Source organism: Ostrinia furnacalis, unplaced genomic scaffold (assembly GCF_004193835.3).
Source record: "Ostrinia furnacalis isolate ACB-3 unplaced genomic scaffold, ASM419383v2 OfSCF1657, whole genome shotgun sequence".
Classification (NCBI taxonomy): domain Eukaryota; kingdom Metazoa; phylum Arthropoda; class Insecta; order Lepidoptera; family Crambidae; genus Ostrinia; species Ostrinia furnacalis.
The window spans coordinates 496,863-523,579 of NW_021131896.1; the positions used below are offsets into that span (position 1 = coordinate 496,863).

General features: G+C 38.2%; 4 protein-coding genes across 8 annotated transcripts in view; 3 read left to right on the forward strand and 1 right to left on the reverse strand.

Annotated features, from left to right (window-relative positions):
* Nucleotides 1-994: 994 nt before the first annotated feature.
* The window catches only part of Pdhb (Pyruvate dehydrogenase E1 beta subunit), a 39,241-nt gene continuing 13,518 nt past the window's right edge, over nucleotides 995-26,717 (reverse strand). For all 5 annotated transcript variants that reach the window (XM_028305431.1, XM_028305433.1, XM_028305432.1 and 2 more), the window contains one exon: nucleotides 995-2,035. In XM_028305431.1, the coding sequence (XP_028161232.1) occupies nucleotides 2,011-2,035 (25 nt within the window). In that variant the 3' untranslated portion in view covers nucleotides 995-2,010. The remainder of the gene's footprint in view (nucleotides 2,036-26,717) is intronic.
* Nucleotides 3,272-26,189, forward strand: LOC114353421 (facilitated trehalose transporter Tret1-like). Its single transcript, XM_028305427.1, has 3 exons — nucleotides 3,272-3,488; nucleotides 4,109-4,241; nucleotides 24,880-26,189. The coding sequence occupies exons 1-3, from the start codon at nucleotides 3,435-3,437 to the stop codon at nucleotides 26,160-26,162; spliced, it is 1,470 nt and encodes a 489-aa protein (XP_028161228.1). The 5' UTR covers nucleotides 3,272-3,434; the 3' UTR covers nucleotides 26,163-26,189.
* Nucleotides 8,449-9,820, forward strand: LOC114353427 (serine protease inhibitor dipetalogastin-like). The gene is made up of 2 exons (XM_028305440.1): nucleotides 8,449-8,669; nucleotides 9,709-9,820. Exons 1-2 carry the CDS (start codon nucleotides 8,464-8,466, stop codon nucleotides 9,782-9,784), a joined length of 282 nt encoding a protein of 93 aa, XP_028161241.1. The 5' UTR covers nucleotides 8,449-8,463; the 3' UTR covers nucleotides 9,785-9,820.
* LOC114353429 (leech-derived tryptase inhibitor C-like) lies at nucleotides 13,298-15,787 on the forward strand. The gene is made up of 3 exons (XM_028305442.1): nucleotides 13,298-13,543; nucleotides 14,499-14,616; nucleotides 15,662-15,787. The coding sequence occupies exons 1-3, from the start codon at nucleotides 13,525-13,527 to the stop codon at nucleotides 15,723-15,725; spliced, it is 201 nt and encodes a 66-aa protein (XP_028161243.1). The 5' UTR covers nucleotides 13,298-13,524; the 3' UTR covers nucleotides 15,726-15,787.

Sequence of the window (26,717 nt, forward strand, 5' to 3'; positions counted from 1 at the left end):
TTTTCACAAGTCTCTAAATTCAAACTGGCTTTTGAGGGAAAATACGAGAACCAATTATGTCACCATTGTCTCCAAGTTGTCAAGAATACCTACTTATTTATAGTCTTTACTAACTTTCGGAAACCACTGCGATCACATTCCCAAGAAAGTCACATGAGAGCACAGATAACAACGCCTTAACGTGACCACGACCGCTCTGCCAAGAGTGTAACGAATAAGAAGAAGAAGAGCTTTCGGCCCGTGGCTTCGCCCGCGTGGAATTTAGTGTCACAGAAAATCTTTATCGCGCACGTCCCTGTTTCAAAAACAGGGATAAAAACTATCTTATGTCCTTTCCCGGGACTCAAATTATCTCTATGCATTTAATCAAAATCGGTTTAGTGGTTTAGGCGTGAAAGCTAGACAGACAGACATACAGTTACTTTCGCATTTTTAATATTAGTATAGAAGTATAGATTACATATTATTTTTCAATAATATAGCAATTTATCATTTATTTTTAAAAACAATAGTGATAATTTGTGGCCCATGTTTACTTGGTTTTACTTGGAGGAAATGTATTTTCACTAGACGGCTAGCGCCATCTATGGCGCTCCTATCAAAGTAACCAGTCGCCAATAGGCAGATCAAAATTTGTTATAGGTGTCGCCTTTGTAAATAAAAATGCAATTTCACTAGACAGCTAGCGCCATCGATGGCGATTGGCACTCCTTTCAAAATATAGTTCCAAAATACTGAACTGTCCTATCTATGACATTGACAGCGGGGCGCCACCGTCAATACCGGATCGCTGGTTCCGATTTTTGCCATGTTGGAAACCATATAGGTAGTTGAACGATGTTAGCGCCCCCCCTGTCATTGAGTTTGGTGGGACAGTTCAGCGTGGGTCATCTATAACCAGTCGTCAGTAGGTATAGTTCAATATTTATGTTATAGGTGTCGCCTTTGAAATAAAACAATGTGTTTTAATAAATTTATTTAATTTTAATAATAAATAATAATCTAACAGCGCACAGATAATGTACGATTGCTTCAAATATAACATCACATTTAAGCACCGCGCACAAGCGATATGATAATGCCTTTATAAAAGTCCACTCAAATGGTATAAAAATAAATAATCAAATATTATAAAACAGAATAAAAACTTAATAACATGGCATGTTATAGTAATTCTTTTGCTATTTATTCTCCTCAAGAACTTAACTATCTAAATAAGTAAAAAAAAAATCAAAATCTGATTTTTCAAAGAAGCAGACGAGGTGTGTTTCAAGTTGATTTATTATTTACAAGCAAATCTGAACTTTGATATTATAACTCTTAAGTCGGCTTTTGAGTGGAATTTTACCAAACCAAGATATTACCATGTCTCTTGCCCCCCACGGTTCAGACACGCGGTAAATGGAAATATTTACAATGTCTTAAGTTTACACAACATAGAAAAACGTTGAAGGCCCGCTCGTTTGAGTAACCATGATTCGTTAACCCCTCTAGTAGATTCTTTCATTCTAAAATCAAAATGATAATTGCATGTGCTCGTAAACACAGTCATGACGTATTTACACACATTCAAGCGGAAAAAAGTAGAAGGGAGGACGGTTTCGTGGTTACTTTAGTGAATGATGATTTTTAGAATATTTTTATACAGAAGTAGGCAGAATATTATTTACTTTTGAGGCAGTGTTGTGTGTAGGAAACCTGAGATGATACAGGTATATTTTGTTCGATGTGCTAGATTACATAAAATACGCGACAGCTGCGACGTACAAGCTAGGTTTCACCAGCACTTCTAAAAGGTTGAGTTGGACCACTTAACTTTAACCGCAACTTTAATGATAAGTAACCGGTGGTTTATGTATGTAGTTTGACAGATTTTGACGCTTGTTAAAATTAAGATGATGCAACCCAGCCTAAGTTGTCACGCACTTTATGATGGAAGCGGGCCTACTGTTCTATGTATAGTGTGCACATGATAACTTTGCGCTTGTATTGGCTAGAGATTCTCCTTCACTACTGACTGGCTGCTTCGCTTATTCTGAAACAAAAAAGAAAACGTTAAGGTACGTTTTGAAACTATTTACTCAGGTATATCAACAGTGGGACAGTTCAGAAAGGAACAGACAGATTACTGATAAGACAATAGGCTCACATAAAATACAATGCGGCTTGGCCTTCACTTTCCAATAAAATGTGTAGGACGCACGACTACTATTTCTTTTCCGAAATAAAACACATAAAATAGGCATTGCTATTGTGTGTTAGTCACGGCAACGCTGTGGCCAGCATATTTTCGTCAACGATTTTCATACATTAGCTCTGCCGTAAAGGTGAAGCGAGTGACAATAATTTTATTGCATATTTATTTATTTTAATTTATTTCGCACCTGAAACATTGCAGTCTGGTTAACCTTCTTGCAACTCTATTTATTTACAACTAGCTGACCCGGCGAACTTTGTTCCGCCTTAATGGCAATAAATAAGCAGACTTTTTTTTAATTTCGAACGGGATAAAAAGTATCCTATGTCCTTCTCCTGGCTCTAAACTACTTCCCTGACAATTTTCAGCTAAATCGGTTCAGCCGTTCTTGAGTTATAAGCGAAGTAACTAACACGACTTTCTTTTATATATATAGATAATGAATGAAACAGTTTTACAGTTTCAGATCTATTTTAAAAATATGTAATAACTTTTCTCTTTACATGTAATTCTAGTTTCGGATATTCAGTCTTTTAGCGCATATTGAATTTTTGTCACTTCTCCGTGTAGGTAATTTTAATAGCTGTCGTTATTGCATACTTAAATACGACGTATTAAACCCAGTTTTGTCAAGCTAGCGTAAACAACGCAATATAATTGTATTAAGGCATTATTTAAATCGATTTTAGACGATATTTACGTACATTTTCGTCCACAATCGATAAATAATTGTCGTACTTGGAGGGAGGAATGGATAAATTTTAGATAACCGAATAGACATAACAATTTTAGTTTTCCAAGTAACTAATCGAATGAAATAATAAATAATGGAATAAACTATAAATCATAATCATAAATTCATAACTATCTCTTTCAACGACAAAGTTCTACGACATAAAGTACCTATGTACTATCGGCAACAGTGTTAACTGCCCATTGCCAGTCATGTCATCTCGTTCTGTCGCAAAGAATCACCATTTGATTAGAGCGAGAGCAAAAACGTTAATGGGCAGTTAACAGTGTGGCCGTGTGTACATCTGTTTTATTCGTAACTGAGGAATTTAGTACATTCTGATACCAGATTATTCACGCGATTGTTGAAGGGGTTAAAACGTCTTTTTTGCTGTAACAACTCACAGTCGCAACTTAATAGTTATGTAGGCAAGGTGTTCAGTTTTGAGTGCGTGGTTTTGAAAAATAAATATTTACGCTCACATTTCAATATATTTCGAGTAAAATGGGAGGTGACAGTGATAACAATAAATTTCCATGGAAGTTATTTCTGAGACAGGTAGGAAATTTGATTCTCCGGTTGGTTATTTTCTTAACCTAGTCATTAGTAAGTCTACATACTTATGACGCTAATCGCATAATAATTTAATGATAATGAAAGGTTAACTTTTTAAATAAACTCAAATCTTAAAACAGTTCTAAAGATCAAAGGCGAGCTTACATCATAGGTCCTGTTGATAACATTCTGCCCCCAAAAAAATAGTTTCAAATTCGCGATAGCTTCATGGATTACTACGAACAACAAACAAGAAAGTTTAAACTAGAACAATTTACTTAATATTATAATAATATAATATAAAAAAATTATAGTTGACAAGTCACATCCATACAAGTAAGTATGTTGTATGGAAATTATAGTCATCGGGTTTCCCAGGCCCGGACAAAATTTTGGATGGTTATTACTCACGTAATAAGTGCCGGAAGACGCGAGTTTATGCCTCCTCGGTCCAAAAACAGTTAAAACTGAAGCTACTGAGATGGTCGAGAGCAGCACGTGGCGGGAAGGTGTTTAAACCGAGAAATTGGAAAGGGGGGTGGGCCTCTGAGACCCGACGTCCATAGTTAAAGGTTAAAAATGTTCCTTGAGGTTTAATTAATGTGTATATCCAACATTTCCAGGCGATGGTGTGCAGTTTGGCGTGGACGTTTTACTTCATGTTCGGTCTTGTGCTGGGAACACCGACTGTTACCATTCCGCAGCTGCGGGCCAACTCCACGACTCTCGTGAGCGATGCGATGGCGTCGTGGATATGTGAGTTGATAAAATGGTTATCGCCAACCCTAACTTCAAAATCCTCCTACGTTCTCGATTAATTTCGTAGTGGGTCCAATGATTTCCTACGGGATCAACTTGGTTGGGTTTTTATTGGCGGTCAAGCAGTAGATCCTACCACAGAATAATAATAAGTACTACGTACAGAAGTTTTACTTCGCGAAGGTATTTAAAAAAGGGGAATTATAAAACGAGCGACTAAAAAAAAACTTTGCGACTGATGATGGCATACTGTTTTAATACCTTGAGCGGTACGAATTTGAGTAAGCGAAAAATTAACCAAACCAACGACGAATATTGATCAATAATAAAATCCAGAATGAGCTTACAAAATGTGGGTTTTGATTATTACATTTCAGACATAAAAATACTATCCGGGCGACTAAATTACTAGGTGAGCGACTAGAAATACAGAGAGGGCAACTTTAATATGAAGATACATTAGATTTTTCTAATTGAGGTTTTACTGAACGAACTACAAAAAAGTTAATTCTAAGCAAAGTTTTGTGAGCTGCTTTATTAATGATTATTGGTTACTGATATTATACCAAAGGACATATTATCAAAGTCCCAAAGGTGAGTGAGACCTTAAACACCTCAACCACCGTAGCCTACAGCGAGGCCGTACGCTCAATCCGGGTTGGCATAAAAGACTCCAAGTCCTTGATGACTAACACACAACTGGAGTCGCTGCGCAATACCATCCTGCAAAGCATTGCCAAATCCGGAAGGGGCGAAGGGCCTAAATTCGTGGGCTGCTCCTTTAAGCCAGGCTGGCTCCTCATCACGTGTGAGGATGAGCGCTCAAAAACCTGGCTTGAGAATATAGTCCCCCCCCTCAAACCGTGGCCGGAAGCAAGCCTCGTTCTCTTGAGCGAGTCTGAGATCCGAAAACCTAATGTGGGGGTGGTATATATTCCTATCTCTGAAGCCAGCAGCGCAACGCGGGCCTTAGAATTCTTCGGTGCTCAGAATGAGGGTCTGAACACCGAGCACTGGAAGGTCCTCAATACGAAGGTTGACAAGGGAGGTCTAACTCTGACCGTATCCCTAGACGACCACTCGTTTGAGGCCCTGAAGATGATGGACCTAAAGGCCAACATTGGCTTCAAAAAGGTCCAGTTCAGAATTAAGGGCCCCATACAGGACTCCAAACCCTCCGCTGAACCCCCGACCACCGCCGCAACCACCACCACCTCTACCCCCGTACCCGCATCCTTAACCACCCCCCCTGAGGGTACCGTGCAGGTCCGCACAGGACCACAACGGGTCAACCCTCCTTCCACCCCCTCAACCTCCACTTCCACATTCCCAAACAGGGGAAGGGGAACGCGGTTTCCCCCCAACAGGGGGACCACAAGGGGCGCACATCCGCCCAGAGGAAGGGGGCAGCACAGAGGACCGTACCGAGGGCGGCGGGGCACACAAGGGCGCCGCGGCTCCCAACCTCAACGCCCAAAGGGGATGGCGATACTACAGGCCAACCTACTCCACGCTATCGCAGCCTCTGCGGTCATAGAAAAGATCTTCAGCGAAGGTGGCCTGGACATCGCCCTCATTCAAGAACCATGGATAAACGCCGACTCCATGGTAGCCGGTCTGAAACAACGCTGGTAAGATTCTTGTATGCGAAAAAGGCCGCAAACCTAGGGCTTGTATCGTGTTTAACAAAAATACTAACTTCTTACCTGTTCCAGAACTTTTCAGCGAAGATACTGTCACCGCGTACGTAGAAGTCAAAGGGCCGAACAGGTCCAAAGTACTCTTCTGCTCGGCATATCTTCCTGGAGATAAGCAAGATCCCACTGAAGAACTGACTAACGTCCTGGAATACTCTAGAAGACAAAAGTCGGAACTGATAGTGGGATGCGATGCTAACGCCCACCATACCATCTGGGGAAGCTCGGATACCAACATGAGAGGTGAGTTACTATCCGATTTTCTTCTATCTAACTGTCTACAGGTGCTGAACAATGGCCACACGCCAACATTCGTAACAAAAACCAGACAGGAAGTAATAGATATAACATTCGCAACAGAAAATGTGTCAAAATCCGGCCGGTCACGCGCACCACTCGCGCAGCGAGCGCGCCTTCTACCCGCGCATTACGTTTAATCGGGGACTTAGTTGCTCAGCACGATATCGACATATTTGCCGACCGCTTAGGTACAATAATGGTATTAATTCATAGATTTTTGTGTAAGTAATAACTTTGAATAACTTTGACATTGATCTCTGGACATAAATGTATTTATCTCTTATTCTTATTAGTAGTCTTAGGTATGACATTCTATTTTGGACTTAATTATTTTATGTATTTAATTTTAATGTTATTTGACTATTATTTAATTTATCGTTTTAATTATTTGACAATTTTACATATTGAAATTGATATTATAAATTATCTGTATTGTATAACTTGTTGGCGCGTTGGACTTTCTGTAAGCCTTCAAGCAGATTATAAATAAATAAATAAATAAATAAATAAATAGAAAATAATAAAAAAGAAAAGTTAGCCCTTATGGGGCACTTTACATGTCTCCTTATCTTTTGGGCCCTACCAGTGCTTCGAGACAAACATATGGCAAGTGCTGAGAAGAAACGCCGGAACAAACTCAGTCACCACTAATTGCCGGGAAATATCTAACGCTTAGAATAAACAAATTGGAGTACATCAAATATGTGCAGATTGAACTGACCACGCATCCTTGTCATCAATATAGTCTCGAACCTTGTAGTACCCTTTGGACATAAGGGTATTTTTTATATGTATCTTAAATTTGTTTATTGGTAATTCGACAAGGTTGTGTGGTATTTTGTTAAATATGGTAATACATTTCCAATTTCTAAACGTATCCTGTTTGACAATAATTTTATTTGGCAATAGTACTGTGAACTTCGGTAAATTTTATGTGACGTGAAGTAGCAGCTATGCGTAAAATGATGGAGAAATACTAGTAAATTTTTCGAAGTTTCTTGTAGCCTTCAGTAGATTTCTTTTATTCTAATGAAATGAATAAATGTTTTTTTTAAATCGGTCTAGTACTTAGTTTCGGAGATTTATTTCTCTTCAAACAAACAATCTAATTATTTCCTCTTTAAAAGTATTAGTAGGTATAGATATTATTTGTTTAATTAATTGTTAATGACAGTTTTTGATTGTACTATCGCCAACAGTGTTAACTGCCCATTGAAAGTCATGTCATCTCGTTCTATCGCAAAGAATCGCCATTTGATTAGAGCGAGAGCAAAATCGGAAATGGATAGTTAAAACAGTGTGGGCGTGTGCACATGAAGTATATGATTGAAATATTTTTAAATATTGTATTTTGTTTAAATATTTTTAAATATTGAATTTTGTAATCTCTATAACTGAACTTGAAGTATTAGCCCATAGCAATTTAGTTTTGTGTACAAGGCCAAATTGAGATGCGAGGAAAGCGGGTTCTTTTGTTGCCGCTGGAGTATTAGCCGACTTTTAGTTGGTCGATAGTTGGGTCGGGCTGTTAATCAGTATGGAAATGTATGAAGGTGCGCAAATTACACCGATTTGGTATCGGCCGATTTTTCATAAAATTAAAATCGGGCCCAACTATCGGCCAACTAAAAGATATAGTATCTAACGAGCGAGGGGGGTTATTTCTTTTAAAAACCCTTAGAACGAGGGAATCTTTAAAGCCTGTGCGTTCCATTGGCTACAGAAATGGACTCTCTGTACTCAGAAGGGTTCGATTCCCCGATAGTACACACAATGTTAAAACGACTAAGCATTCGTTATTAATGTGGTGACGACATCGTAGTTTTAGGCCCGATTTCCACCAAGGCCAGCGAACAATCAAAGGTCATTCAGTTTGAATGAAATTGTTGGAACGAAATCTGACTGGTTATTCAAACCATTTCTCTGCTCCGCTCCGCCTTGGTGGAAGCCGAACTTAACTGATCTTCTCAATAATGTACTTCAAACCTGTATAATCATTATCATCATCATCATTTCAGCCATAGGACGTCCACTGCTGAACATAGGCCTCCCCCAATGATTTCCACATCGCACGGTTGGTAGCGACCTGCATCAAGCGCCTTCCTGCTACCTTTATCAGGTCGTCGGCCCACCTTGTGGGTGGACGTCCCACGCTGCGTTTTCCGGCACGCGGCCTCCATTCCAGAACCTTGCTGCTCCATCGGCCGTCAGTTCTGCGTACTATGTGCCCTGCCCACTGCCACTTCAGCTTGCCAATCCGTCGGGACATGTTAACCCGTATCATCAGGTGTGATTATTTGCTTTCAGCCCTCGCTGTATTGCTGGTCATCGCAAATCTGATGACAGTGAAGTGTGAATGCGAGTGTGATGTACGCGACTATAACCCCATATGCGGCAGCGATGGATGGTCATATGAGAACGAATGCTAGTGAGTATGAGTTTTAAAATATGTCTCATATTAGTTATTTAAAAATGGACTTATTATACTTGTGGGATATGATGTTGATCCACAATAAGGAAGCTAGATGTTAGTGCTTCCTTCCGAGCGGGTGTTATGCTCGGGGACCAAGGTCCAATTTACACCATCTTGGTTTGTCTATATATGTATACTTGGCAGGATATAAAACTCCGTCACCGCGATGCAGGTTTGTATGAGCGGCGGAGTGTGCCATAGTGAAGTAGTAACAGCGCCATCTGTTGGTTACTAGTTTGTAGTGGCGTCGCCACACCACTCCCCCCGGAAGAACCGAAGGTGGATGACGTCAGGATGAGCTCAGCAGTTTGTGCGTGATGAGCTTACAAGTACCAGTGTGCTCAAGTCTGCGGTGAGTCGAGACGAGCGGGTTGCGGTGCTCTATCCACGGTGAGTCGGGATAGTGAGCGGAGGCGTCTTCTATGGTCGGGCGTGGAGCTGGGCCAGAGCTGTACCCGTGACCAGTGAAGTGACGGTTGCTTGCTGCCGAGGAACCAGGAAGGTCGGTTGCGATCTGCGATGGTCCCTGAAGGCTAGATGCTGGCTTGTTGAAGACTGGAGCTGATGACGGAGTGGCGGAGATGGTGAGGATGGCAGAGGCTGATGCCGAAGATGGTGGTGATGTCTCACATCACGTCGGGGTCACCAATGTGGGATATGATGTTTATCCACAATAAGGAAGCTAAATGTTAGTGCTTCCTTCCGAGCGGGTGTTGTGCTCGGCCCCCTAAGAAAATTTAATAAAAAAATTAATAATTAAAATTAAATGCAAATCTAGTAAGTAGTTATGTAAAATCATCAATCTTCTAATGCTCGTTACTCAGTTCAGACTGAGTTTAGAGGTATACATATCATAATAAGTTTGGTTTATTACACTATTTTGTAATAAAAAAACAAGGATTGGTCGATGGCCGCGCGAAAAAAAAAGACGCCACCTTCCATACAAAATCTGGCATTGTCATTTAATGTTAATAATGTCATTTCTCTTTTGCAGTTTGTACTGCGCCAACGCACATATGGTGCACGAAGGCCCTTGCAGAGAACCCGGAGACGATGACTTTGGCAAATAATAATTTTACAAACAACTTATTGCAAATTTATATTATATTATCTTATACCAAATCTCAATTATAGCAAATTATTGTTTGGGCATGTTTTATTTAGGGCTGATTTTTCAACCGTCGGATAACTTTTATCTGAAGAATAAGTTTGGCACATTGACAGTTTTTGTATGGGAAATATGTCAAAATGACAAGGTTATTCTTCAGTTAAAAGTTATCCGACAATTGAAAAATCGGCCCTTAGACAGATATTATTTAACCAAATGTTTCAATTCGCAAAATTCTTGTACAATAGAACCATGATCATGTGCCTTAATATGCTTTGATTTGAGTAATACTTGACCAAGTAAAATTTTGCAAATGACCAAATGAATTAGGTGTGGAAAGTACAGTTCCCAAAAAATAATTTGGGAAATGAAACTAATACTAAGATTTTTGCAAAGTGAAATTTGGCGAAAAATAATCTTGCAAAACGAAAAAATACCTAATGCTGATTGAATAAATGAATTGTCTAAGAAAAAGGTTTCTTTATTGATTTTCATCTCGGTTTATTAATAATGGAGTTATTTTTTTTTTATTAGCAAAACTAAAGGTAACAATAATACTTGGAAAATGACATCAAAAAGAATCAATTTAATACCAAAATATAGTTTTTACTTAATAGAGAACTGTAATAAATAAAGGGGACACCCTTAAAAATTATGCAACTTTTTAGTGTTGACAACCCTAAAAATAAAACAATCGACACCTGATAGTTTAGGGTTACTAAAAATGTAAGGTTACACGATAGAACATCCTGTCTTCGTCCGAAATTCGAAAATTTCATACAAAATATGGTCGAAATTGTGTTTTAACTTCGTGAATTGTGATGTCAAATACCGTGTGGTAACGGCAGAGTAGAATACATTTGTCACCAACCCCTACTCTTCCCGCGGGTGTCGTAAGAGGCGACTTAGGGACTACACATCAAACAAAGAACGGGCAGCAGCGCTCTCTGAAAAACATCGGTCTTTTAAACTGCGATCTCCACCGCCTGCCAAGCGTGGGGATTATGGCAAAACCCTCCACTATAGTGGAGGAGGCTCATAGTCCAGCATTGGACTGTAAAGGGCTGTTGATGATGATGATGAATTGTGAAGAGATTGATTGAGAAATTCAGGGAGATAGGATCTGTTGGAGACTCCAAACACACAATTCTTCCAAAAACAAGTCATTGAAATGTCAATATCGAAGCAGTGCGTGAGTATCGGTGACAATTCAAGTCCACAACCACACGTGCATTAAAAGGAGTAGATTCAACGTTGCGTCAACTAAATTCAGCAACATTTATGCAGAATGGTCATGGGAAATTTCGACAAATGAGGGCGTTGCTGCGTGCGTGCCATTTGCCAGATGTGTTTTCCATTAATAACCTTATTATTTGTATTTTATGATCCAATAAAAAAACTGCGTTTAAAAAAACCGACTTCAAAAACTTAGCCGCCACTAAAAAGTATAATAATAATTACGTTTTTTAATTATTAGGACAAATACATGACCATGGTTGACATTTTTGGAGTCGGTGCCAGTCTGCCAAATGCCACGCTCAAGAAACGTACCTACTAAATTTACCGGCACGCAAACGCAGTTTTTTTAAATTATTTTCTACTTTTTAGTGTCTGTAATAAGTTGTTTTTAAACTACAGATTTTTGTGCTTGCTTTTTGTGTGCCTTTTGGTATTTCCTATCGAATAAAAAAGAATTGCTCAAATCGGACTACAAATCTTTAAGTACCTAATCGGTGTATGTACATATAGTAAGATATCTGGACGACATAATTGTCACGAATTACGATGATACCGAGCAAATTACGACGTTCGGGAAACTAAAAATGCTCATAAAATAACTACTTACTCAATCAAATTAGATGAAATTTTTATGGGACCAAATGACTCGGCGTAATCGGTGTAGGTACCTACATAAATAATACAAACAACATGCCAACTGAAGTCGGTTAAAAACAATGCAATCAAGAGGCCAAAACCTATGTTTTATACAGGGTGTTAGGTAAATGGGTATATGAGCCGGCACTAGCCCATGTTAACATGGGCATATAAATGATATGGTGAAGTCAGAAAATGTATATCTTCGTTTTAATTAAGTATTTTAATTTTCATACAAATCGGATTTTATAAAAATTTATTTTGTATGAAAATTAAAAAAAATAAAATGATGATATCAAAATTCTGACAAAATAGTTCAAAAGTTTCTTTAATTTTGGGACATCTTTATAAAGATGAATTCACCATGAATAGTTGTAAGCATTTATAAGATTGCACTAAGCTGATAAGCCGTGTTAAGATATAATAACACAAAATCATTAAGGTGTATTAATTTGTTCGATTATTTATTTAATATTTATTTATATTTAAGAGAAAATACTATAGCTCATCATCATCATCTCAGCCATAGGACGTCCACTGCTGAACATAGGCCTCCCCCAATGCTTTCCATGTTGCCCGGTTGGTAGCGGCCTGCGTCCAGAGCCTTCCTGCTACCTTTATGATGTCGTCGGGCCACCTTGTGAGTGGACGCCCCACGCTGTGTTTCCCGGTACGCGGCCTCCACTCCAGAACCTGCTGCCCCATCGACCGTCAGTTCTGCGTACTATGTGCCCTGCCCAATGCAGTCGCAATCCGTCGGGCTATATCAGCGACTTTAGTTCATTTACGGATCTCCTCATTTTTGATTCGATCTCGTAAAGAAACACCGAGCATAACCTCTCCATAGCGCGCTGTGCAACTTTGAGCTTCTATAAGGCCTATAGTGAGAGGCCATGTTTCCGAACCATAAGTCATCACTTTCACACACCTTGGTTGTAGATTTTAGTCTTCAGGCACCGAGGTATTTTGGACGATTGACCTCTTTATCGAAAGACCTACCTAGCTGAATCGTTTGTCCGAGGTATAGACAGACATACATTGGATTGAGTTCCTAACCGAAACTGGGTAGGGCGCAACCTGGACATGGGACATAAGCTTTGTTTTGTCCATATTCATTCGCTATATACAGGGTGGAATTTTGTTATGCCACCTGGAGGGAAAGTAGATAGAAAATTTTACTCAAAGGAAACATTCCTTAATTTAAGAAAAGAAATAGAACTGCATTCATTGATTTCTAAAAATTTGCTTGCCTCACCCCGTATTTTCATTACATCGATCGTTAGGGCTACGTATGAGATTAAATATCTCTAACAAACTTGATAAATCAAATGAAAGGAAAACCATGAAATCTTTATTTTAATTATTTACAAAAAATTGTACCTTGTCTGGTAGGTATGGTGGTGAATTTTCGAAAAAAAAAATCGATATCTTTGAATGCACTTCTCTTTCTATTAAAAAATAAATAAATATTTTCTCTGAGTAAAATTTTCTATTTACAGTATTAAAAGTACTCTCCATCCAGGTTTTCTTTCTTTTCAAACATAGAGGGATTGTTTTCTTTGAGTAAAATTTTCTATCTACAGTATTAAAAGTACTCTCCAAGCGCTTTAAAAAAAGCCTATTTACAGAAAAAATTGCGTACATTCTTTACGCAACCCTATATTGCTTAACAATAATGACAAATTGACAAAAAGTACCTACAAAGAGTCACCAGGTAAATATGGTAGGTTTTCCTGCTCCTTAGAGTTTAAAAGCAAATACGCTAAGAAGACTACATCACTCACATTGTGAACTGCGCACGAGGTTTTTCCTGTTTACGATTTAAAAATGAAGCTATTTTACTATGGTGAGTACATGCAGTTTTTTTTCTTATCCACGACGAGGAATCTCTCTCTCTAATGGGAAGGTGGCTGGTAGGGTAAAAAGATTATGAGACATGTAGAGGCTCCTTAAGAGCAAAATGACGATCTGTAAGAACTATTTATTAGTCTAAACAAATAAAGAAATTTTGACTTTTGAAGTGATGATCAGGCCGAAGACGCGAGCTTCATCCGAAATCCTCAACCACAGAGGAACTGGCTGTCACTTCCTTCAACCTTCAACTGCCAGAATACAACAATTCGGTTGATAAAAAAGTTACGCAAACTTATTATCTTGTTAAATACAAACAATAAGTAGAGTGAGAATTTCTTGATTTTGTGTGCGTGTAGGGTAATCCCCGAAAATATTGGTAACGTGGTAGGTATTTGAAAAACTTCCTTATCGGTAAAAATTATGTATATATTTCAAATGAATACGAGGTAAGTACCTAAGATTACGACACCTATGAGTAGAATTAAATTTAGATGATTAAAATACCTCATACTGTTTATTTAAATGGTTGAGCGCGATTTATTTCTAATTAATAAATACATTGAGCTTCTGTACAAGGCCTATACTTAGTGAGAGGCCACGTTTCCGAGCCATAAGTCATTACAGGTAACACACATTGGGTGTAGACTTTCGTCTTCAGGAACTGAGGTGTTTTGGACGAAAAGATATTGCGTAGTTTCCCGAACGCTGCCCAGCCGAGTTGGATTCGACGATTGACCTCCTTCTCTGGACGCAAGCCGCTACCAATCGATCAACATGGAAAGCATTGGGGGAGGCCTATGTTCAGCAGTCAGTATTGTGGACGTCCTATGGCTGAAATGATGATGATGATGACATGCTTTGGAAGACAGATGATTGGACCGTCAGATAGTTTTATCTCATACCTCCCCATTTCTAGCGCATATATTAATTCACATATCGACTTTCAGCTCTGACCCTGGTGATGTTCATCGCAAGCATGATGACGGCTGACGCAGCCTGCATCTGCCCGGCTGTGTTCGACCCTGTGTGTGCCACCAATGGACAGACTTACAGCAACTCGTGCCAGTTAGTATATACTCTGGATTTTATATATTTACATATAGTTCTGACTCTGGTGCTGGTATTTGGCCTTATGGCTTATGTATTGAACATCATCGCCAGTTGTGGGTTCTAATCCCACTGGAGACAAATCTAAGTGTTCGTAACTAAAGATATAACACGCAGAACTGACGGCCAATGTTCTGGAGTGGAGGTCACGTACTGAAAGGCGCAGCTTGCGACGTCCACAAGGTGGACCGACGACCTCATAACAAGCAGGAAGGCGCTGGATGCCGCTACCAACCGGTCCTTATGAAAATCATTGGGGCAGGCCTAAGTTTAGCTGTGGACGTCCTGTTGCTGAGATGATGATGAACTAAAGATATTAAGTAAAAAAGTAATATTACTTATTATTGTCACAAAAGCCAAATAAATAAATAAATAAAAATAAATATCCTTGGACATTTTACACTGCGCCTCTAGTCCCAAACTAAGCAAAGCTTGTACTATGGGTACTAGACGACGGGATAAACATACTTAAATACTTTTGTTTTGTAAATACATACATATTATACATAGAAAACACCCAGACCCGTCACAGAAATTAAAATTTATCATTTCAATTTCTGCCCGGCCGGGAATCGAACCCGGTACCTCTCGGCATAGTAGTCCGTTCTGAACCACTACACCAAACGGCCGACAAAAATAAAATAAAGGACTGTTTTCTTTATGCAATGCATACCTGATAGTAGTGCATTTAACTAGTGTTGCTTATAACCGACACCGCTTTTCCGAATTTTCACGAGAGATTTTTTTTTCTTGTTTTCCCATGTTATTATTTTGTCAGTTTTTAAGCCTCATATACAAATATTATTAAGTTTGGACACAGTAAAATATTGCAGGAGAATCTGGGTTAAAGACATGCCCCGTATGTGACCCTGGAATTATGAGTATTTAAAAACAAAGTATTTCAGTACTTTGTTCATCTCTTAATTAGTCGCCTTATACGCTCTCTTTTGTTGGTGACCCGGACAGATTCCCTTTTATATCAATACTTATTTCTTATTCACAGATTGGGATGCGCAGGCGCTAAGTTGAAGCATAAAGGCGCTTGTGGAAGTGACAGCTCGTTTTAATTGTGAACAAGTCAAGAAACATGAACTGAGCATTTGTATCAATAAATAAACGTTTAAGGAAAGGTCTAATGTATCATTTACACTTGTAAGGAAAGTCATTACAATACTGAAAGACAAAACAATACCCATTAGGTATACTCGATTGTATCTATACTAATATTATAAATGCGAAAGTAACTCTGTCTGTCTTGCTTTCACGTCTAAACCACTGAACCGATTTTGATGGAATTTGGCATAGAGATAGTTGGAGCCCCGGGAAAGGACATAGTAGGATAGTTTTATCCCGGTTTTTGAAACAGGGACGCGCGCGATAAAGTTGGGGCTAGCTGGCGCTGTGTGAAATTGTCCAAAAGATTTATTTTTATTTTTATTTTAAAGTTTTTCTGTGACAGACAAAATTCCACGCGGGCGAAGCCGCGGACGGAAAGCTACAAGACTATATCCGTAAGTTTATATTGCAAATTAAATAAAATACACGTGCGTAGACGTCCGTAGGTAACAAATTTTGGAATGTCATACGAACAAATGGAACAATTTGCCACGGTCTCTTAGAATTCACCCAGCAGTGGGGTATAATAACATATTTTAAAACTGGCGCTAAGCTATTCGCTATGATAAAAATGAAATAAATAAAATTTAAATTAAAATAAAATAAAAACAAGCATTACTAGTTTGTAAGTCAGGTTAGGCTGTAAGTACCTACATAGTAAATATCGATTTCCAAAGTGAAATATTCCAGTCTTTGATTTTGTAATGCCACCTGGAGGGAAAGTACTCTTAATACTATAGATAGAAAATTTTACTGAAAGAAAACATTCCTTTATTTTTGAAAAGAAAGAGAACTGCATTCATAGATTTTAAAAAAAAAATCGAAAATTCACTACGATACCATACAATTTTCTGTAACTGATTAAGATAATTTAAGATTTCATGGTTTTCCTTTCGTTTGATTTATCAAGTTTGTTAGAGAGATTTCATCCTTATACTTAACCCTAACGACCAATGCAATAAAAATACAGGGTGTAATTTTTAACAGATTTTAGTTGGTTCGATTCCCGGGTGTAGCAAGCAAATTTTTGGAAATCTTTGAATGCAGTTCTATTTCTTGTCAAAAATAAAGGAATGTTTTCTTTGAGATAATTTTTCTATCTACAATATTAAGAGTACTTTCCCTCCAGGTGGCATTACAAAATTCCACCCTGTATACATTTTTACAAAATAAAAATCAAAAATATTTTATTCTATTTAGACCACTAGTGGAGTGGCACTTATGACACACTGCTGGTCATAGGTTGTGCCATAGGCCTCCCCCAATGAGATCTTCCAGATCGGCCAGATGGCAGCACCTTACTGCAACCTCCATGAGGTCACCTGTCCACTTTATGGGAGGACGTCCAACGTGGCGTCCATTTCAAAACCGTCCTTCCCTCAGATCATAGAAAGAGAATAGATATGAAGTCGCGCGTAACTACAACGAGAACCAGTGTCCCCACATTTCCCCCACCACAGCTCCCACACACACATTCAAGTGTGTAAAAACAAAGCGACTGAGAGTCTACGACAACATGTGCAACCGGCTTAAAAGTGCTGTGATTGGCCAGAAGGCGTGCCTTATGGCCAATCAATGGCCGCGTGACGTGACGCACACTTTGAAAAAAGCAATTAGGGAGAAGAAAGATAAAATGGAGCCGATAAGATATCGATACTTTAAATCGTGGGGGCAAGGCTCGAAATTGGTTTAAAAAATGCTTATGTATGAAAACCTTTTTATTATTATAGGTACGTTATTATTAATAATATGTTCTTTAACGATTTTTGCATAAAGGAGTTAGTTCCATTTTGTATGGACGAAAAACTCAGAATCAATGAGGTTCATTATAGGATCATTATAGTTATTATTAAGTACTACCGTGCATTAACTTTTTAATAATGGCGAACTTCGTACCGCCTTTGTTTATCAAAAATAATGCCTAATAGGCTTTCAATCAGGGTTCGAAAGGATAATAAATCAATGATAGTTATCACGCTAATTATCATGATAATTATCCTGATGATTTCGAACCCTGCTTTCAACTAGATCTTGTAGTAATTACTTAGTTGACAATTACTAATCACTTCTACTATTATAATTGTTTTTGTAAAAACTTTAAAATCGCAAGCAACTCATGATTTTTTCATTCAAAATTTGTCTGTCTATAACTTTTATACAACATTGTTTCGACATTAAGCTTTCGGTGGGGTGGAATGTGCATTAAGTATAATGAAACTCTTGATACCCATTTAGTCTCAATTGATTCTGGGATTTTTTTCGGAACATCTCTTTTCGTTCAGAGTGAATACTATCAGTAAGAAACGAGAAGAAGACGACGAGCAGAAGAAGACAAGATGAAGACGACGAGAAGAAGAAGTAGACGACGAGATGAAGAAGCAGACGAGGAGAAGAAGCAGACGAGGAAGATGAGAAGATGAAGCACACTGCTATCCCCTATTATAACTTTTTACCTTCTTTCGTGAATAAATGTCAACAGTGGTAACTTGATAAGTGTGGTGTATTTATATATTTTTTTTAATAAAACAATTAAAATACAACTTATTTTTTATTCATATTTTTATTAATTATTATTTAATAATAACATAGCAAGGATTTAGTAATCTGGCTGATTTACTGCCCCGTAAAATGTAAATATTTGTTCAATACCTGTCGTTTAGATAATTTGGGTGCTGCGTTTTTTGTGAGATAATGAAGTCTGATATTTAAATATTTCTCCATTACCGCTTTGGTAAGTAAAATTAAATGGTTTGTCAATGGCGATTGCTCAAATTGGTGAAATTGTATGTCTTTAAATAAGTCCAAACCAATAAAATGGGGCAGAGCTTTAGATATCAGCTGTTCTTTGATATTTTTTGTGGTCACATTCAGCTTTTTTTGATCTGAAAGAACAGCTGATTTTATTACCACTTCCATTCTCATGCATATGGTGATGACTTCATGAGAAGGATACATCAGTCCACCTTTGTCTTTTAATGTGATAAACCCGTGATGCTTGTCTTGAATTTTATCTGCAATCAAAGCCCCAATACAGGTTTGACATTTCAGAGCCTTTAATAAAGCGTGGACTACAAAGCCTGCAATGTAAGCTACAGCTTGAGAGCCAAATTCTGATATGTCTTTAACGAGTACATCAACCTCCTCATCAAAAACAGCCTGTTCATATATTTGGCTTATGTCGTCATCCGCCTCAGGATTATCCATATCAAGGTAACGCGATTCTATTGACATATTTATTTGTTTGGAAACAGATGAACATGTTAGTATGTCAATGTTTTCTAGTGATTGACAGTTTCCGGTGTCCACGTCCCGGAGCTCCGCTTTTACCGTTAGTTTTTTGTAAATAGCTTGAAACTGTCTCGCTGTGGGGTTGGTATTACACCCACCGTGTGCTCGTATATTCCCAAACATAAGTTCCAAATGGTCTTGACTCAGTTTGTAGGCGGGAATATACCGCAACTGTTTATTGTTTTGAACGTGCTCATTGTAAAGAGCTTTTATACTCTTTATGCACGTTAAGAAGCCTATAAATCCGGTTTTTCTTTCCGATTTCACCACTTGTGTCTTTTCTGCATTATTGATCTTCAGAGATGTTATATAATCTTCCATCTGATCAAAAAAATCAAAGATTTTTTCTTTGTTTCCGGAGTATAGAGGTTTCTTATACTCATATTGGGCCATATTCCTGGAGTTTAAACAATCAAATAAATTATTAACGTTTCTGATGAACTCAATGGTCCCATCTAGTCCTCGACCGTCAGTTGTACTAATTATATTACGCTGTGCACAAAACTTTAAAGCATCCGCTACGCTGTTACTGAACAATTGTGACGCCAAACGAACCTTCATTTTTTGGTTTTTAAAAAATATATGTCCTCTCCTTAGTTTATTAGCTAAATGCAAGTTTTCTTTTTCTTGGATGTCATTTAAGTTTTTTAAATGACTCCACATTAAAATTCTTTCTGAACCGTCAAGAAACGTGCCATATGCTTCAAAGGCATTTCTCAACAATTTTAGCATATGACACGGATCAGGCATTATATAGACAAGTTTATGCGTGACTGGATGTTCGAACCCCGTTTTAAGGTTGTTAGTGTCGAAGGAACATCCAAGTTGCTTCGCCATGCTCATATTTGACGGACAACCGTCAAAAGTCAATGATGTTATTTGAATACCCGTTTCTTCAAGTAGCTCTAAGCACTGTAGCACAAGGGTTGCACGCTGTTCTGCAGTTACACCGGCTACAAAAAAATACCCAACCGGTATTTTCCATGGTGCGTTAATAGCAGTAACCAAAAACACTAAAACCTCTTTGGCTTCAGGCAAATAATCTCCTGATTTTGTTGCATTGCACACGTCAACATAGCCATGCATTTTTTTTCCATCCCATTCCACACGCTGCCTGATTGCCATTTCGTCCATTACCAAATTGCAAAGCAATTTGTGTTCTGAGGCTTCAGATTTTTGTTTTAGAGCTTTAAAGGATTCGTGGGTGAAACCCGGTTCGGCATTAACTGTTTGATACCACTTTTTTAATGTTCTTGAATGGGGTAGACACGTGTGAAATTTTTTCCTTACATACTCATATGCCTTTGGCGAATAGAAATGAAGTGTACAGGCAAAAGCTCGTAAAGCCGGCGAATATTTAGTTGCTACATTTTGGCCTGTTTTTTGTGTTTGACTAAAACGTTGGATTAAATCATTAATACCCAAATCATTTAAATGTGCTGATTGCTCTGCGTTGACGAAGTTTTTTTCATTGAGTTCCTTCAATATATCTTCAAGTTTTGATATTCGTTTCTTATAGCGGCGGCTTTTCTTCTGAAGCAACTTAATTTTGGCCTTCTGTTTATTCAACATGTTTTCACATTTTTCAATTTTCTGTCGCATTTTAAGTTTTCGCGGTGTCTCAAAAATATCGCTAGACTCGTCCGATAGCTGAAACAAAAAAATAAATAAATACCTACGCAACTCTAACAAACTGAATATTAAAACAAAAACCAAACTACGGAAAGTGGGGTTCAGTTCTGATAAAGGCCTCTGTCGCTGAGATAATTTTAATATAAACTATAATCAATTATATTTTATAACCCCTTTCGTATGTAAGTATGGTATGGTATCTCAAATAAACTTACTAAAATATTATCGTAATATAATAAAATACGAACTTTAATTTTATTTTCGGGTGAGCAAGATCGTTTGGGGACAGATGTAAGTATCTCGACACCTGAACAAGAAGACGTTGATGCAGTGATGTGTGTTGCAGTCTGAACTGTCTGAAAATAACAATGAAAAATTGCAATTAATAATGGTTAAGTTACCTTACTTGGGCCTCAGGAATGCAAACATTCAACAATAAGTGTACAGTTGAATGCAATATAAAAAAACTCAACAGAACCTTTTGTTTCTACATCGAAAATTAATCTATGATAAATGCTTTAACTTATATAAGTCGTCAAAGAGCATAATTATACTTTTACTATACCTACATAAAAACTGGGTTTAAAAATGGTACCTGATTATCTTGATTTGCATTTATTGGGTTTATTTTTTGACCACAAGTCACGCATGTCAAGTCCGGCTGAAACAAAATCGGTAATTCAAAATCTGAAAAACGCCTAACTAAGTAAAGTAATGTGTATGACTATCAAATACTTTTCTTTTTTATTAATAATTGCTTAAATTTGAAATGCCGTCAATTTATTCGTTAAAAAATTGATTAAAATGCTTCGAAACTTACTGTGCTATTTTTCCTCGCTAAATTATCAGTGTTTGATTCGGGAGTCTGTCTTAACGTAGGTATAGGCTTTGAACAATCCTAAAAACATAAGGATACTATTATAGAAACCAATAAAATGTAAAAGATAGATTTATGTAAAATGTGATAAATATATTAATAAAAATTATACAGCTTATTTATTATTATTTATTTAACTTAAATAAGACCAACAATTTACTAGCAACTTCACTTATAACTTGCTTGCTTATTTTTACAGAATACGAAAGCTAACTTTTTTATAATTCAAGAATAATACATAAAACTGTTTAATAATAAAGCACACTCCAGCTCCTGATACGGCATAAATGGTAAACTTACCGATGAAGCAATATGACAAATCTTCAAAGTAGGTATTGCCCATTCGAAAAGTCTACGGCTTTTATTAAGAGGTTGAAAACATTTTTCCTGAAAATGTGCCGAACATATTACGCTTCTTTGGACAGGAAACCAGTTAGGACCTCTGCCCGTAGCGGCCATCCATTTTTCTTTAATAGTCGGATTTTTTGGAAATCTGGAATAAGACCAAAATATTTAATCAATTAAAAAATAGAAAATAATAATTTACTTCTGTTTATCGATAATAGGCAACCGCATTCGAACACGATCCCTGCACTATTTTACGACCGGCACATGCGGCCGTACCGTGTATTTTCACGCGACAGTGGATATCGGAGTCAATAAAATACATTGCGCAGTGGCAAAACATGACATAAAGCGGTTGCTGCACTAGATCGTCAATGTACAACGTGTGTAAAATTTTATCACTACTAATCGCGATATCGCAGTAAATATGGCGGCACTGAATTTGTTCGTAAAAATGTTTAGTTTTTTTTATTTATAAGCAAAATACCAATGGATTTGCAATACTTACATGTGGTAAGTGACTCCATTGTTCTTGTAGTTCTTCGTTTCACTTCTGTTACTGCACGTAACGACACCACAGTTCGGCATTTTGCAAAAATATCGGAGAACATTTCCTCAGTATGAGTGAATCGCGACTAACCTCGCTTCGCGGGCGATGTTCGTTTCTGGGCATATCGCGGAGACACGCGCCACGCCCCCGTTACACATCTATTCCCTTCTATGATCTGAGGTCCTTCCCCATCGGCCGTCAGTTCTGAGAGCAAGTAGTTTTGCACATACGCCTATTTGTCTAAAATTTTATTTTGTATCTAATGGAAACAATTTTTCTTTTCTTATTGATGTTATAGATTAGAGCAAAGTGAAATCATTGCTTAAATAATTGGAAACAGGCGTAAGTGGCAGTTTCGCCTTTATACGTAGGAGCCATCGAAATATGCCCAGCTACATAGAAAATGGTTTTATAAATGCTTAGTAATATTTAACTTGATCCGTCTGCTCGTTTGCCTCCTGTCACATAAAAAAAAAAAAACTTACTATTCAGTATTATTGCCAAAATGATTCATAGCTCGCAGATTTGAATTCGAAATTCTTAGGCTGAGTGGCACCACCTAACTTCAACGGTAACCGGTGCTTTTTGTATGGAGTTTGACAGATTTTTTGAGGTTTGTCAAAGTTAACTTTTGTTTTATATACGTTTATATTTTTCACAACAAAATTTTATTCATAATGGTTTGCCCAACTTTATGTGTATATTTAACTGTGGAAACTTAATTGGTTTATGTGTTTTCTTACTGCACCTAAGTTAAATTATATTGTAACTGTATGTTTCCCAAAAATAAATAAATAAATAAATAAATAAATAAATTAAAATAAGATGGTGCAACCCAGCCTTAAAGTAATAAAACCTTTTTGATTGAAAACCAACACCTGTACATATTTACATAAGTTTCATTTATTTTTAATGCGTGACGCAAAAAGCAAGAAGGTTGGGGTATTGTTTTTCGGCCTCTAGCAATATAAAAGCAGTTCAACTATGAAAACAGATAGTTATTAATCACATTGTGAAGTGCTCAAAGGTATTTTCCGTTATTGAAAATGAAGTTATTTTACTTTGGTAAGTACATCCGTTATTTAGTACCCATAGTAAATACAAGCCATACTTTGGGACTAGTAGGCCAGTAGAATTAAACACAAAAATGAATTAAATCGGAAATAATTCGTACTAAAGATTTTAGTCCCTTAATGGCTTCATTAGTTGCCCATAAAAACTCTCCTAGGTTTTCGACTTCGACGGAGTTGTGCTTAAGTGGTGGGGGCCCCCGAAAGGGGCGCTTTTTCGGTTTTCCGGTTATACCGCGTAAAGGAATTACCCTATCGAAAAGTGGTCTTCCTGACGGTTAAAGGGCATTTAATCCTGCATTAAATAAGACCAAATTTATATGTTTTGAACAAACCGTTCTCGTGCAAATGTTCGGCAAAGGAGAAAATGTGTATAATTAATGACCCTCTCCCACGTCAAAAGGCTCGTTACCCGCAGGCTTCCAAGTCTTGAAAAGGAGCGCCTCAACCAGTGTAACCCTATCAAGGCTTACGAGCTGGATGCGCCTATCCTTGTTCGTCCCAGCCGTTCCTTAACTGCGGTTGCTGCACCTGGCACTCACCTGAACGACTCTGTGTTACCTACTGTGGCTGCCCCTCTTCCTTGTATCTTCCTGCACGACTACGTTGCCTAGCCGTATGCCTGGTCTAAGGTTCAACGCCAAAAATCAACACCAACAAGTTCATATTAAAACGCTGAAGAGTTTTTTGTTTGTTTGTTTGAACGCGCTAATCTCAAGAATTACTAGTTTGATTCATGGACCTATAANAATGATTTATTTTTTTCGCTACATTGCTTGCATTCGAAACACTTCATTAAAGTTAAAAATACCGCTCAGTATAAAAAAAGCATTTGCCAAATATTGAAAAAAATGCAGGACCTAACGTTGACACTCAATCAAATATTAGGTCGCTCAAATATTATGAAGCTTCTCATTTTGTATTTTAAGGAACTCAATTTTCTTTTGTAAGTTGCTGTTCTTTTGATTTTTCGTCACTCGCACTCAGTCGCTCACTTAGTAATTCTTTAGCCCACATTAATTATTTTTGACACTTACAACATAAATTACAGTCACTCGTTTAAATACTACCCTTTAAAAAAATGTATGCTCAATGTCATTAACAATATGGTGTAACGAAACGCCAAACGACTGAGCGAACCTAGGTAAATGAAGATTAACACGTCACAGCCTTGTAATGCCACTTAGAGCACCCTTGGTGGAAAAGCCCAACTGTCCAGAATAAATAAAAAGTGAATTCATTAATATATGACCGTTTTCAGAACGTTTTATGCAAGAGTTTACTGTATGCTAGTCTTTGAGAATAATATAAGCCCGTTAACAGTGTCCCAACTTTTTTTTCAGCATCCATCGTCGGCTACATCGGGATGATATGGGTTTTTGTACTGACCATTTCCGCGCACCAATTTGGCCTCAGAAAGACTATATCACTGCAAGCTACCAACGCGTGTGTGGCGTTCGCCGTTCTCTTCTTCAGCCGGGACGCGGTACAAGTGCTGGTCAGCCAGGTCATCCACGGAGCCACGGCCGCTAGCCAGACTTCTACCATGCTACTTCTTCTCACAGAATGCACCACCCCCAAATACCGTGGCCTGTTCATCACCATCAAGTCTGCTTCCTTCTTTTGGGGCATCTGGGTGGCCAACGCTGTAGGAATATACTTCCCGTACAAATACATAGGCTTACTCGGCGTCCTTTGTAACGTGTATGTCTTTATTATCATACTTGTGATGCCCGAGTCGCCTTACTGGCTGGCGAAAAAGGAGAAGTACGATATATGCGCTAAGTCTCATCGCTGGTTGAAGGGAGCCGGCGACGAGTCGGTAAAGGAATTAGAATCTTTGATAGCCGTTCAGAGGGAATACAAAAGTTGCAGCAAGCCCAAAAAATCGTTGCTCCAATATATTAAAATCTACTCTTCTGCTGTTTGCCAGCCAGAGACGTATAAGCCGCTCGCTCTAACCTTTCTGATGCACAGCATGTACCACATGTCAGGGAAATTGGTGTTCACCATTTATTCTATTGATATTTTAAAAAAGATTACAGGTAGCCAGTCCACAGCCCATATAGGAATGTTAGTATTGGACGGAATTACCGTTTTGGGGATGTACACTGGATGTGGTCTAACTAGAGTATTGAAAAGGCGGACCATGTTATTGGGAGCAACGTCCATAGCTACAACGTTTCTATTCATAATATCCGCCTACTTGTACATGATTCGATTTGGCGTGATAATTGAGAACGGATATGTTTCTGTGGCATTGCTGATGGCGTTTTCGTTGGCCATAGCCTGCGGGCCGTTGATTATGTCTTCGTCCATTGGCGGTGAACTGTTGCCTATACGGTTTAGGAGCTTCTGTTTGTGTATAGGGGCGTTCTTCACTAAATTAATCTTGGGGATCAGTCTGAAGATCGCCCCGAGTATTATGAAATGGTTCGGCACTGACGGCTCTTTTCTCTTTTTCGCGATCACCTCAACGATCCTGATAGTAATTGCGTGCAAATATTTGCCCGAGACCAAAGATAAAACGCTACTAGAAATAGCAGAACATTTTAGGAAAGAGCAAGTATTGCAATCTGAAGTGGAGTCGCTGACAAAACATAATGTAAACCAAAGGCAATTGTAGTTTTAAATAACTTAGTAGGTGACGTTAATAACAACAAGTTAAATAAAATATACAAATTAACAGTCTTTAAATCTTAATCTTTCATTTACCTATGTTTCTAGTACGTTAGGGCTTTAGTTAAGCACTTATTGCTGAGCGTAGTGACGACGGCCATGTCTCCACAGTGCTCATGCCGGAAACCAACATGGACAACAACGCATTAGGACTGAGCTCACGTTCGTTAGTAACGTATTTGTTGCCGAGCACGGTGGTCGCGTCCAATATGAAACATACTACAATGTGTAAGTCTCCGTAAAATATTTCCTAGTAAAAACGCGGCTTGAGGTGCAGTAAGGCTGAACTCACGAGCGTGAGGTCTAGGCGCCAGGTACGTGCTTAATTCTTATTGCCGAACACGTCCCAGGGTGTTTCACTTCACCATGGTAAGGCCTGAGCTCACGATCGTGCGGTTCGGGTTCTAGTTACATACTTGTTGCTGGGTACAGCGGCGTTTTCGTCCCAGGGCAATTCACTTCGGCATGGAAGCTTTGTTAAACTAAGCCACAGTTAGGTAAC